A 14065-nucleotide genomic window follows, 5' to 3' on the forward strand; every position below is an offset into this window, starting at 1 on the left:
GAACCAGGAGATGAGTGGCATGAAGTGACTCATGCTCCAAACCCAAAGCATTTGACTTTGGAAAACTGACTTCAGTTCTAGCCCTTCCTCTTTAAAGTTTTATATTGCGCGACCTTTTAAATGAAATGTCGAGCTTCCTTTTTGACAAGCAGGATCTCTGCAGTGTGACTGGGTGTGATTCAAGAAGGTGTTTTGTAACTTCAGAAATCCCTGCCTTCATCAGCTACCTTCGGTTCTTGTGACATCTCTGGCTTCAGGTTGCTGAGAGCACAATTCCATGCTGTGAATGTCTGCGTTCCCCAGCAGGGAGACCTCGTGCTGCTGTTCTGGCCGTGTTCTGAGGCTGCCCTAGAGCAGTCAGTGGTGTCAGTGAGGATGGGACTCCAGCAGTGCTGGCCCCACACAGCTCCTGTGGGTGACTCCTGTGCCCACTGCCTTGTTTCTCTCCAGCCATTTTCTCTGTTGAAGGCAATTGTGTTTCCACTAAAGTCAACTTCATATCCTGGAAGCCCCCTTGGATGATAAATTTTCTTTGGTCACTTTAGATGTTCTAGCAACTCCTGTATCCAAAAAAAACCAAAAACCCAACCAAAACTCCAAACCTCTTTGCTCCCAGGGTGCTGAGGAGAGTGAGGAGAGTGTGCCCTGTCTGATGTGCAGGCACGCCTGCTCTCCAGGATTTTCTGTTTCATGTGTTCTCACACTCAGCAGTGAAGTGCTGCTGCTGGCTGGGTTCTCACACGAGGCAGCAGCTTGCCTGTTGCCATGTCTCCATCCCTCTTTTGTTACCATCCCACCCCCATCCCGTGGTTTTTCCTGTTTCTTGAAACACGCTCCAGAAATACACTGCTGTTTTTAAATAGGCTGCTGAAGGCACACGAGTGACTTCTTTCTTCCCATTTTCTCTGTGCCTGTGGGAGTTCAGCATCTCCTAGAACTCCATTATTCTCCAAGTACCTTCAGGCACCGTGGCATCTTGAAAAAGATCTGATATTTGCTGGTGAGGTAATAGCCAGCTCTCTATTCCCTGCACAATAAATTGCCACTTTCAATTCCTGAAATGCTCAGTGTTGCTGTTTCAATCTGTGGAACTCCTGGGGACTGGCAGGAGTTTGTGTGTGCACATACATGTGGATGCTCCAGTGTAACATCTTTGTATCTGAGTTCCTTTGTATAATTCCATTTCTGTAAAGAAGCACTTGATCCACTTAGTTTTAAAAGAGGGGACATTTTTTTTCCAAATCTGTTAATGCTGTGAAATGAAACTGTGTATTAGTGCTGCTGCTAAAATAGCCCAGTATTTACAGAAAAATTCCTTGGGGATCTTGGTTTGGTTTGCATTTTGATGCTTTTATAATATGAATCCTAAGTGGGAGGGGGGAGCTGTGTTGGTTTTGTGTGTTAGGGATTTTCAACACACATTTGGGAAATGTGGTTAGTGATCTAGAAAACCATTTTTCCCAGTTCCCTGTTTTTTTTCTCATGTTAGTCCTGTACAATCAGTACAGAAGAATAAATCCCTGTAAAGTACAAAGTTACCAGCCTAGTGTCAGAGACAAATTTCTGAAAACACCCATTTTAGCTGCCTCATGTTTGAGATATTAGACTGTGGCAGTCCAGATCATGTTCTCCAGACTGCATTCTTCATAAGCAGAAATACTGGCAGCCATGTGCTCAGTTATAAAAAGCTGGCAGCTGATGTCAGCCCTTATTTCAGTTTCGGAATACTGTGCTAATTTTGGGCAGGTTTATGTAAATCAGAACTCTTCTCCTGACATGTAGCATTCAGGGTAAATTGGTACATACCTGAATAATGCAGCAGAAGAGATAAACAGATAATGTGCTGCAGTGGATGGCCCACTTGAAAAATCTTTAGGGTTGTACATGATTCTTTATATGCAGAACTGTGCTTACACAGTATTTATTTATGATGTGAAATTCTGTTTCAGCAAATTGGGACTAATGTCCAAGGACAGCAGAATTCTTTTTTGCTTCTGAAATTGTCTCAAATTGCTGAGCTATTATGTACATCTGAACAAACCTACCTGGGAGAACCCTGGTGATCTGTTGGAGGTGCTACATCTGTTTCAGCTCAGCTCGTGAATTGAGTACAACTGACTTTTACCATTGCAGCTCTGTGACATCTTGCTGATCACTCAAGATAATGCTGCAGGTGGTCTTAGACAAATCACCTCTGTGTGTGTGTGATGCCAAGGAGGGTAGACAAGTTCTTTTCTACCACAATGAATGTTTTCACTGCTGCTGAGTCAGAAGCAGGGTTGATATTTTCACTGATGCTGCAAACGAGGGCTTGAAGCAGTTTATGTGGGAGTGCTTTGGGGCAGAGACTCTGCTGCTTCAGAGCTGGTGGACATTGTGCTACTTTATTATGCAAGTTAATAATATTTTTTAAATAATGTTAATGTTGTATTCTGAGAAATTTAATCTGAATTCTTAATCTGACACCCAAAGTCCAGAATTCCCTCACATGAAGATGTGAAATCAAATGGGTATCTGTCTTAAAATAGCTAATGGTGTGAAATTAGTTGGATTCATACCTAAAAGGATTTTTTTTTGTTTCAGGACATCAGGCATGAAGCCAGTGATTTTCCATGCAAAGTGGCCAAACATCCCAGAAACAAAAACAGAAATAGGTACAGAGATGTCAGCCCCTGTAAGTACACTTTCTTTTCCATTGTTTGTAGGAGTGTTGACCTCTAATGACTTCTCACAGCTAAATGTTCTTTGTAAGGACAAGATTCTGTTAGATTGATAAGCATCCAAGACAACTCTCTTTGTTATTATATTTATTTATTTGTGAGATTGGTGTCACAGGATGCTTTTATGTCCGTAGGGTTATGCTAGAGCAGCAAACAGTAGAGTCTGTATTTGTGGGCAGAAATCTGAAGAAAGAAACTTGCTTTACCTTTGACTTCTTCTCCTGGAGAAGAATGGTGGCTGAAGTAGCATTTCTAAAGTTGCAGGGGTGGTTTCTGTGCAGTTCTCACCTGGCAGAGCTCCTGCCAGGCAGCACAGGAGGCAGCAGTGCCCTTTCTGGGGGTGGGAGCAGTCTGGCACAGAGCTCTGCCAGAGATAAAGCAAAGCTGATAAACTCCCTGGAGCAGAGGAGGGGCAGAGGTGCTGCTGCCAGGCCACAGCTGGATTTATGGGATGGCTGTGTCCCCTGTGCTGGGGAAGTGGCTCTCTGAGCACAGGTGCTGTACAAGCACAGCTCACTGTGCTCTCTCCTCCTGTCATCCCAGGGACAGGGACACTCCCAGTGCCACCTGCCCACACCTGGCACCCAGGGCTTTGGGCTGCAGCCACATGGCCAGGAATGGTGCTCCATGGCTCTGGGCTGAAATAACATTTCATGGATCTGGTCAGAGCTAAGATTTAATGGATGTGATGCTGCAGGCAGCTCCCAGGAGGTCTCTGAGCAGCCTTCTCTGCACAGGACAGTGCCAGTCCTGAGCCACGTGTCCCCTCAGGGCACAGCACTCCCTGTCCCAGGGCACATGTCCAGCTGCTGTCCCAGCCCAGAGTGCTGCTCTGGGACACACAACTTCTGCCTTGCTGCTTAAAAGCTACTGAAGCCTTTGGGGCACTCGACCAGAACAGTAATGTTGCACATAGTTTGCTTTATTAAGCAGTTCTAATATTTGAGGTTGTGAGTAACAAATTCCTTCTTGCCTTTGGATAATCCTGTTCCCAGTCTGTTTGCTTTCTTGCAAAATGTGGGAACCCGTGTGTGTACTGAGATTTTTAGTTGGTGGTTTGGTTTCTTTAGTCCCAAGTTGAGCGAGGGACTAACAACAGAGCAAATCATTTCCATTTGCTGTATTTCTTGAATTTTGATAATTTTTTCTGTACATGAAAGGGTGTTTGGGGTGGGAACAGTGGCTAAATGTCAGTAGGAGTAAAAGGTCTCTGTCCTGTTTGCCTGATATATGTTTAGACAAACCTTTAACAACCTTGAACAAGCTGTATTTGAATGTTTAAGCTGAAAAGATAAGCAGTTGTGTAATTAGATTTATTTTAAACCAGCAACCTGATAAGTGTATAAATAGGTCAGTGTGGTGGGGTTTGCAGATTGCAGTGGGGATTATTTCAGCTGCTTCACCCTTGCAGTGAGCTGAGGTTTCAGGGTGGCTGTGCTGTGTGTGGCAGCCAGCTCTGCCCTGCTGGGACTGAGCCCTTCCTTCCTCAGCACAGCTCAGCTCTGGCCCCAGCAGCTGCTCAGGGTGTGCAGGGGTGGATTGTGCTGTGTTCACATCATCAACTCCTGTTTTCTCCTTGTGCCACAGTTGATCACAGTCGGATTAAGCTAAACCAAGGTGACAATGACTATATCAATGCTAGTTTGATAAAAATGGAAGAGGCCCAAAGGAGCTACATCCTTACCCAGGTAATGGCTGGCAATAGAAAATAAAAATCTTACGGTGGCTGGAGTTGTTTTTCATGGGTTTTGTGTTTGTTTTCTTTATTGTAAAGCAACTTAAGTGCATACAAACGTCTGTGTGTGTAAAAAAGTCACTGCTTTTCCATGAATCTGTCAATTCCACACCTATCAAATGTAAAACAAATGTATAACAAATGTACAAGTACCCACATGCCCTGTTTTATTCTGAGGACCAGCAGCTGTGCCAGGGTTCTTGTTTGTCCTAAATGTTCACTTCCCTGGAGACTGTCCTGATCTCTAATCTTGGCTTTTTTTTTTTACCCCTTCCTCCCACACACTTTAGATAAAGGTAGACTGGGATTAATATTTTCAAGTGACAGCTCTTCCTTCCTGTTTCTAAAGAATAAAGATAAATCTGCTCAGGAAGAAATGGGCAGAGCAGTGTGCAATTCCCTTACTCAGGGCAGGGGGTTCTCACAGGGGTGTGGAATTGTCTCACGTGCAGCTGATGCTGGTTCCTGTCCTGGTCTGAATTGAGGGGCTTTGAATGGCTTGATTTAAATCCAGCAATTCTTTCTGAGGATCTGCTGCTCCATTTGAGCACAGAAATGGATCAAACCCAAACTTCAGAGCAATAGCTTTAGAGTAGAAAATAGCAAAGGAACATAGCAGAGCTAGGAAGTTGTAAGGAAATCTGCTTTGGGAATAGAGAGTCTTTAAAAGGAGCCACCATTCCATGCAGTCCCAGACCAAATCTGTGAAGACTCTGGAAAACCATACAATTTGTTACTGATTTTGCATCCTTTCAGTCTTTTGGATGTTTATCATTTAGTCAAGTAATTTTCAAGTATCATGGAATAGGGATTGAGGGATTGCAGGTTAGTTTGACACAGATGGTATTTTTGCTTTCAGTCAGTGGGGTTTATTTCCCCATGACCTTTGTATACCTTTCCTGAGAAAATACAGCATTTTTCACTCCCAGTTCTGGGGAATAAGAGATTACCCATGCTTTCATGGGTAAATTCATAACCTGGAACTTAAAGCTGTCTCACTGCATTTTTTTACAGTTTCAAATGAGAAGTTTCTTGTTACTTGTTTGAATCTATTGCCTTGTTTCTGGGGAAAAATGCACTGACATTTACAGAAAATAATGCTTATTTCTGGGGATTCTGTCTCTGCAGGGACCTTTGCCAAATACTTGTGGTCACTTCTGGGAGATGGTTTGGGAACAGAAAAGCCGTGGTGTTGTCATGTTGAACAGAGTGATGGAAAAGGGATCTGTAAGTACTCACCCAATTCTAGCTATGTGCTCATCACATTTATGGTTTTCTGTAATAAAAAACTCAAGTAAAACCAACCCAGAGGATGGGGTGGGATGACTGTGAGTAGTTTTGTCTAAGAAATGGTGCCTGGAATTGAGTACCTGGTGAACTGATCTTACTTCAGTCAGCAAATCGCTCTGTTTGTAATTGTAGGCCCTGATTTCTCGTGAATTTGGCTGAATAAAACACAGACACCACATGAGTCCTCACAAATGGAGATCTCTGGTGCTAACCAGGGGGTCTGGAGTTGTTCTCAGTGTACACAGATGGCACCTCCCAGGGATCTGCAGTAGAGAGAGGAGCTCTGGGGCTCCAGGTTTCCATCACACACTGAGCTCTGATCATGCAGTGACCCCCAAGGCACACCCTCCCCTCCAGGGTCACTGCTGTACACAATAAAGTCTAATAATGTATATTATTTGGACATTTTGGAGGAGGGCAGTGAGTGGATTGGGTATCCACCAGGGATAACTGGGTGGTACATGATTTTGCATCATCAGGAAAACAATTCTTGGGCTGTGTTTTAATAAACTGCAGTCTGGATTTGCTGGGTTTTGTATTGCAAGTGAAATTTATTCTTCAAAAGAGATGTAGTAACCATATTTTTCAATAGTTTCTTCCTTTCCAACCATTCCTGATCTCTCTCTGTGCTGCTGTAGTTTTGAACAAAACAAATTACTGTGATCCCTTAGGGCAGTGCTTACACTCCTCAGCAAAGAGCAGTGGGAGATTTAGAGTGGAGCACAACAAAATATTGTTTGCAGATACATTTGTGAAGAAATTAGACACAAAGGCAATTGCTATAACTTTAACATTAATACAAATCCAAACAAAAAGTGCAGAGAATTATAACTGCATTCTGCACCCTGATCAACAAGAGGATGTATTTTCAAAATAAACTGGAGTAACTTTGAGCAAAACCACTGTTAGTCTACCTATGAGGAAAATGCTGAAGGGGTTTACTGTTCCTTAAAATTATGTCAAAAATCATCTTAGCCTTGAGCCTGCTGTTGGTTTAACATCGTTCTTCCATTTCTGGTTTGGCCACATTGTTTGCCCTAACAAAAGAGGCCTGAGCCATGGTGCAGAGGCTCAGAGAGGGAAGGGCAGGTGGTGATCCCAATGCCAGGGCAGAGGAGTGGCTCAGGGCCAGCAGGAGGGGGCCAGTGCTCCCAGGCACAGCATCCACAACATTCTGACATTTCATTGGCACAAGCTTGGGTGCAGACTTCTCCTTTTCATGCTGCTGATGAGCATTTTAGGTCCAGGTTTTTCCTGCACACTTTAAAATGTGCTGCTTTCCTATTTGGTTGCCTCAGTAAAGTCCCTGGCATGCAGCAGTCTCAGCAGAGCTCATCTCTCTGGGAGACCTTAATGAGAAAATTGCAATTCAGTCACAAGTGGGCAATGACATTTCTGTGTCTCCTGCTCGGTTTTAGATAAAGTGTGCACAGTACTGGCCACGGAAGGAGAAGAAAGAAATGGTTTTTGAAGATACAGACTTGAAACTAACATTGATATCTGAAGATATAAAATCCTACTACACAGTACGACAGCTGGAATTGGAAAACCTGACTGTGAGTACCAGATCTCATCCAGTCCCGGTCCTTGTTCTCCTTGAGGTGAAATTCATCTCCTCCCCAGCAAGGGCTTGAAATTGGTGGTCATGAAATTGTCCTGAATTTGATGATTCTGCATGAGATGTCATGGAAATTAAACTCTTGGATATTTATGAGATGTACCTGGGGATCCTCCAGGCAGTTTCTGGTCTCAGCCATACCCAGAGTGACACAAGCTTTTGAACTGTACCGAGATAACTAAACTCTAAAGAGGTTTAAATTTACTTGCCCAATTCCCTTTGCTCCCAGTGGAGACCAAGAGACCAGTGCTTGTTATCCATTCCTTGGCTGTGCAGCTATAAAAGCTCCCTCAGACTGGTGAAACTTTGTCCTTGGAATTTAAGTCAGCTGTTCCCAGTCCTTCTGACTGGTGTACCCAGACTAAGAGAGTTCCTAAATCCTGTTGCAGACCCAGGAAACTCGAGAGATTCTGCACTTTCACTACACCACCTGGCCCGACTTTGGTGTCCCGGAGTCGCCGGCGTCGTTCCTGAATTTCCTGTTCAAGGTGCGGGAGTCGGGCTCGCTGAGCCCCGGGCATGGCCCGGTCGTGGTGCACTGCAGCGCTGGCATCGGGAGGTCGGGCACCTTCTGCCTGGTGGACACCTGTCTGCTGCTGGTAAGGGCACTGCTGCAGGGCCACCTTGTCTGTTTAGGGACTTTTTGATTTGGGTTCTTTTTCCCTTTGAACTGAAGATTGATGAGGGGGAGGCGGTTTTTTCTCTCGTTCGGTCTCAGTTGTTTATTTTTTGTTATCAGCATTACAAGGTACAAGGAGCTGTGTGCACTATGGTAGAAAAGGGGTAAAATGGCTAACAAAGATCTTCTTCGAGGTCTTTTATATGTCCATTTACCCAATTAACAGATGCCAACTAAATTATTTTTCTTAGTGACCCAATGACCCAACACCTGTGTGCTGCACTCTGACATTTTCTACCCAATCACCTGCTACTACCCAAACACCCCTAGGAGAAGAACATGAAGAAGAAAGAAGAAGGACAAGAGACAACACCCTAAATCCTCCATCTTGTCTCCTGTTCTCTAAACTACTTTTTCACCCAGTGATTTAAGAAACTTTCTAATCTACACATTTACACATTTCCTATCTAACTTTAACATTTGTTTTCATGTGTCACCATGAAAACATGCACATGAATTTCATATTATATGAAATTCAGTGTTTCTTTGAATCCTGGAACTAAATATTAAAAGCAAGGGCACACAGTCTGTATCTCAGACTCCAACACCACCTGTCCTCCTGCACCTTGGGACAGCCTTCCAGGAGCTGGGGCAGGGGCTGGGAAGGGTTCCCTGCCATTTGCCATTCTTTACTCCCATGTTTTGGGAGTGTATTCCAAGGCAGGTCTCGTTCCTAAGTGGCCATTTTGAGTCTGGGGAAGAGAAGTCTCCAGTTTTTCAGAGTGATTCACGAAGACAGGCTTTGCCTTCAGGGAAAGCAGCATTTTTGAGGCCCAGTGTTTTCCCCTCTGTGTTTTTGGAGAGCCAGTAGCGAGCTGCTGATACCAGTTGTGTGTGAGTTCGTTCATTCTGTAATGTGGAGCGTGGTGTGAAGGCCCTACCACAAAAATGAGTCATCTGTAGTGAAGCTCAGCAGAGCAGAAAACATGTTTCACATTTTTATCTGCAGATGGACAAACGGAAAGATCCTTCCTCCGTGGACGTCAAGCAGGTTCTCCTGGAAATGAGGAAGTACAGGATGGGGCTGATCCAGACTGCAGATCAGCTCCGGTTCTCCTACTTAGCTGTTATTGAAGGGGCAAAATTCATCATGGGAGATGCTTCAGTGCAAGTGAGTGCTCCTGGCAGCTCCCAGGGAGCTGCAGCAAGTGGGTGGGAGGAACAGGATGGAAAGAAGCTTCAAATTTGGTGCTTGCTTCAGCTTCAGTACGTGTTTATATTATGGGGTTTTTAGGTACAGTACTTTACAGTCTGCCACGACCTAAAGTGCTGTATTTTATTTATTTCCAAAAGTACCTGTGATGTAGCAGGTGCCTCCTGTGCTTTGCTGCACAGTGACTGGGTGGAGCTGCAGCATCAGCCTCCCCTGACATTTCAGACAGTACAAGTTTCTTAATATGCCTGAAGTTCAAGTGTCATGATAAATTAATCAGGGTTTTTTATGGTAAGCAGAACTCCAGCAAGATAGATTTTATTTTGCGCTGCTTAAATCTTTTAGAAGCAGATTGGAATTTCTTGCTTTTAAGGCAAATGTGTTTTGTGTAGTGGATATAACTTGGGCTTGGAGTTCTTGTGTCTGGTTTTCCTTTCTTTTTTTGTCAATGCAAATGAAGAACCGCTTTAAGAGTCAATTAAAAGGCAGAGAATAAAGATTCTGCCATGGTAAAGTTTAAAGTTAGAGCAGCTTACATGAAAATCTGAACAGGGCTTGTCCTTCCCTGAAGGAGCAGTGGAAAGAGCTCTCCAATGAAGACCTGGAGCCACCCCCTGAGCACACCCCCCCACCTCCCAGGCCCCCGAAGAGAACCTCAGAGCTGCACAACGGGAGGATGCACGAGCACCCCGAGTTCTCCCCGAGGCAGCAGCAGGCAGCAGAGGAGGAGAGCAGCTGCTCAGTGGGCAGCGTGGAGCCGGCGGCTCCGGACGGCAGAGCCCGCGCGGCTGCACCAGCGAGCACAGACAGGTAAAGACTCGCTGCCCCTGGCTGCTGGGGCTGCAGGCAGTGGCACAGGGCAGGGGATGCTCGCCTCCACCCTGAGATGCTCTGTGGGAGTTAGGAGTGAGCAGCCACATCCCGTCCCTTTCTGGCTTTCTGGGCAGGTGCTGGAGTTTAGAACTTTGGTGTTCCCCTGAGCTGGCTGTGGGTGTGAGCGGGGTGCGTTCACTGCCTGTCTTGGTACAGATCTGTGATGAGCAATGAAAGCTGCTGGTGGTTAAAGCTTCTTCTTTGAAGGGCACAGAATCCTCCCAAGCCCTTCCTAAACCTCTGTTGAACAGCCAGGTGTGTCCTAACTGGAGACAGGCTGTGCTTTGGTGGCTGCTGCAGCTCCAAGAGCTTTGTGGTGTTCCCTGCCCTTGGAGCACCTGCATGGTTTCTCTCCTCCATGGCCAATCCAGCATGGAATGTTTGTTCCTACCCAGCCCTGAGTGTCCCTCCCTCCCTCTGTCCCCAGCACTAGTCACGACACTGAACCCCGGAGGAGAACTGTTGGTGAGAACCCGCGGCTCTCGCCCCGCAAGGAGGAGTCCGTGAAGGAAAACTCGGAGGAGGAGGATGAGAACGTGGTGGCGACTTGGAAGCCCTTCCTAGTGAATATCTGCATGTTCACTTTCCTCACAGCAGGAGCTTATCTCTGCTACAGGGTGTGTTTCCATTGACCAGTGCCCCGGACTCAGCTCAGCTCCTCGGAGCCCCTCGAGGCAGGGCAGCCTTGGCTCAGAGCAGGTAGATTTAGGGGGAAAGGCCAGAACTTTGGGTAGGGCTTAATGAGAGAATGCACTAGGGTTTTATCCAGCCCTGTGGTCCCAAGAACATAATATTGTAATCTCAGGGCCTTGAAATATTCAGGAGTAAGCAGAGAAAATGCCAAATAGTCTGTTTTCCTTTTTTGTTTTCTTTTTTTTTTTTTTTAAAAAAACTAAATAATAGAATTACAACACATTGTTGTTTTTAGCCTTTTTTAAAAAGCCAGTTCATTTTCTTTTGTTTCAGAAAAACTAGGCACAAGTGAAACTTGCTTGTACTCTCCAAGTGTTGTAACCAAATACATGACTTACATTGACAAGTTCCCAAAAAGAGAAAAAGAAACCCACATACCTGAAGAATGTAAACTTTTGGAAGGGGAGGTGTGTTTGTGGTTGGTTTTTTGGTTTGTTTTTTGTCTTTTTTTTAAACTTGCTTCATCTTTAAAGACTGAGTTGTGGGCAGTGCCTGTGGTATTGATATATTTAATCTTGGCATAACTGTTCTTAAAGAGCTGATTGTTTTACTTGTGTTGATAGAACCAGGCTTCTGCATTTGCTCAGGGTATCCCAACATGTCCAGCTCTTTGATTTTTTTTTTTTATTTTTATTTCTTTACTAAGTGTATCTCCTCATTGACTTTTGTTGCACTCTACTTGCACATATGCCTCTTTACATTGCACCATCCTTTCTAAAGCTGTTTTTACTTTTATATTCTGGGTTGGGAAAGGTCGAGGGGAGGGAGAGAAAACAGGAAGGGAAATTCAACCAAACCATGTCCACCAGCAGTGGGGCTGTGCCCGTGGCCCGTGGAAGGAGCAGTCCTTAAAGCTCAGCATTTGGAATGTAAAGTGCAGTTTCACTCTGCTCCCCTGGCCCAGCGTGGCCCTGGTGAGGGGCTCTGAGCAGGGAAGGGTTGGGAGATGAGAGCAGTCCCTGCTGGGGCAGTTCCCCAGGGCAGGAACAGGCCAGCAGGAGCCGTGCTGGGCTCCCAGCAGAGCCCGTGGCTGGGCTGGCAGCGTTGGTGTGCCCTGCTCGCTTGGCAGCAGAGATGCCAGTCCTGGCTGGGTGCTGCAGGGCTCAGGGGGCAGTGCTGCTGAGGGAGGGCTGGGCAGGACTGGCACTGGAAGGCAGCACTGCACCCAGCACCCAATGCTGTTCCTCGGGGTAATGCCAAATTCTCACTAGTTTAAACAATAATAGCAAAGATTTCTTTGCTCGTGTCGTGGTGCAGAGGACAGGAGCAAACTCACTCCTGGGAGCTGTAGTGATTGCACTGCCCCATGACAGCTGATCTGCAGCAGTGTTACTGATCTGTTTCATTTCTAAAGTCTTTCTAGATTTATAGCACTTAACCACCCTCAGTGCAGCCCTCGCTGTGCAGGAGCCCAGGGGAGCCCTCCACTCCGTATTTATTTTTGCCAAGCTGGCTGTAGGTGTAGCTCTCCCTTCAGTGGGTGAGTAGGTGAAGGGGTGGGTGGGGGTGGGAGTCACTTCTATTTTGTGTTACGTTAAGCTTGCATCAAGGGCTTTTCAAGAGTACAATAATAAATCCTCAGGTAGTACTGGGAATCAATCCTTTACCTGTGAGACTGTTGGTCAGACCAGTACTTGAAAGGAGGAATGTTGTAATCAGTCAATATTTAGTTATATTATTGGAAACAGGAAAAATGAGTATAGAAAAATGGTAATATATAATGGCTCATCTGTGTATTTAAGATACATTCTGTGATTGCTTTGTCCCCACTGTTCTCTGCAGCGTGGGCAGGACCCTGCCCTGAGGCACCATTTGTACCCCTTTGTATTAAAGTGCATGTGAAGTCTGCGGTGTCCCAGTGAAACACCACGTGCTTGAAAGGTGACAGAACTTATATTCCTGCTTCCTGATGTGCCCAAATGATACTTGCATGACCTGATCCTTAGTGGCTGTGGTTCAGAGGGTGTTGCTGAGTCTCTCTGTTCAGCACTGGACTGATTGGTGTTTATCAGAGCCCATGTACTCGCCTAATCCTTGGCATGACTTCCCGTGGGATCCCGTGTGCTCCGTGTGCCGGTGGTAGCATGTTCCTTTCAGCTGAGTGAGTGTAGTACAGACATTCCAGAGAGTTCAGGCAGCCTTTCCACACCTCCCCTGGCACTGGGACACCTGGGGAAAGAAACAAACCCAACCACCTCTGGCCACCTTCCCAAGAGGGAGTGTTTTAAATCTTAGGTATGGCAGGAAAACAAAGGATCCTTCCTTTGAATACAGAGAGTTATTTAATTGTGAATGATTCTACCCAGACAAAGTTCCTGCAGATGCCAGAAGAGCTTTGAGCATCCTCTTCGTGCCTGTTTCTTTCCTGTGTCCCAGGCCTGGCTCTGACCTGTCTGGGGCACGGTGAGAGTGCCCAGAGCCCAGGGAGATGTGGGCAGGCTGGCAATCCTGAGCTGTGCCCGTTTTGTTTGCTGTCCTGTACTGTCTGTGGTAGTTGGGGGGTGTATATACCGTAGCACAGTGGGGTGTTGGGTAACCTGTTCTTGGAAATGGACAAACATCCATGTTAGACTCGTTAGAAAGTTAGTGAGCTGCTCTGCTATCTGCCTTAAGCAAATATTTACTCATCAGGTCTTTCTTTTTTACAGATTGCCATAGAATAAACTTTTATAAAAAAAAATGTAAAAACTCAAGAAAAAAGCTGAATGTTTTGGTATAATACAGTTTCAGGTATCTTGTCTTTTGTGTAAACCGCTGCTGGGCCTCCCAGGTTAGAGTACAACTGTACAGTTTTTCAATCTCCCATACAAGTTTTCAGTTCTCATTTTAGTTGTAACAATAAAACTCTTTTTTTAAAGAACTCACTTGAATGTGTCATTGCTTCTGGGCTGGGTCCATGGGCTCCTGCTTGACCCACGTGCACATGAGGGCTGGAGGGGATGGGGTTGTAGAGTAAAAAAGGAATTTAAATGTTTCTGTAAGAACTTCCTGGAGGCAGAGCTCCAGTAAAAGAGTAGAGGATCCCCATCTCTCCCTGCCACCTCCATTTCCCTCTTCTGGTCTTTCACACTGAACATTTTAAGGGTAAGAAGTGCAGGCACTCAAGCACCCTGGTTGGTCCCTGCAGGAGCTGATGCTGACCCTGGTTGCAGCTGCAGCCTGCACATTCTGCTGTTTGAATTCCAGTACTTCCCTTTGGTTTATATTTCTAAGGAAACTTACAACTGGAGGAGGAGTTCACCAAAGTGGAGCAGGACAGGGCAGATCAGGGCCCTGTCCTCTGGGGATTGAGTTGTCCTTTGGG

General features: G+C 45.6%; 1 protein-coding gene across 2 annotated transcripts in view; it reads left to right on the forward strand.

The window, feature by feature from the left end:
* PTPN1 (protein tyrosine phosphatase non-receptor type 1) overlaps positions 1 to 13622 on the forward strand; it is a 32683-nt gene extending 19061 nt beyond the window's left edge. For both annotated transcript variants that reach the window (XM_058850911.1, XM_058850912.1), the window contains 8 exons: positions 2584 to 2674; positions 4308 to 4408; positions 5584 to 5682; positions 7164 to 7301; positions 7753 to 7962; positions 8992 to 9153; positions 9767 to 10005; positions 10496 to 13622. In XM_058850911.1, coding sequence (XP_058706894.1) covers positions 2584 to 2674; positions 4308 to 4408; positions 5584 to 5682; positions 7164 to 7301; positions 7753 to 7962; positions 8992 to 9153; positions 9767 to 10005; positions 10496 to 10700 — 1245 coding nt within the window. In that variant the 3' untranslated portion in view covers positions 10701 to 13622. The remainder of the gene's footprint in view (positions 1 to 2583; positions 2675 to 4307; positions 4409 to 5583; positions 5683 to 7163; positions 7302 to 7752; positions 7963 to 8991; positions 9154 to 9766; positions 10006 to 10495) is intronic.
* Positions 13623 to 14065: the final 443 nt, after the last annotated feature.

Source organism: Poecile atricapillus, chromosome 15 (genome assembly GCF_030490865.1).
Source record: "Poecile atricapillus isolate bPoeAtr1 chromosome 15, bPoeAtr1.hap1, whole genome shotgun sequence".
In the NCBI taxonomy this organism is placed as follows: Eukaryota; Metazoa; Chordata; class Aves; order Passeriformes; family Paridae; genus Poecile; species Poecile atricapillus.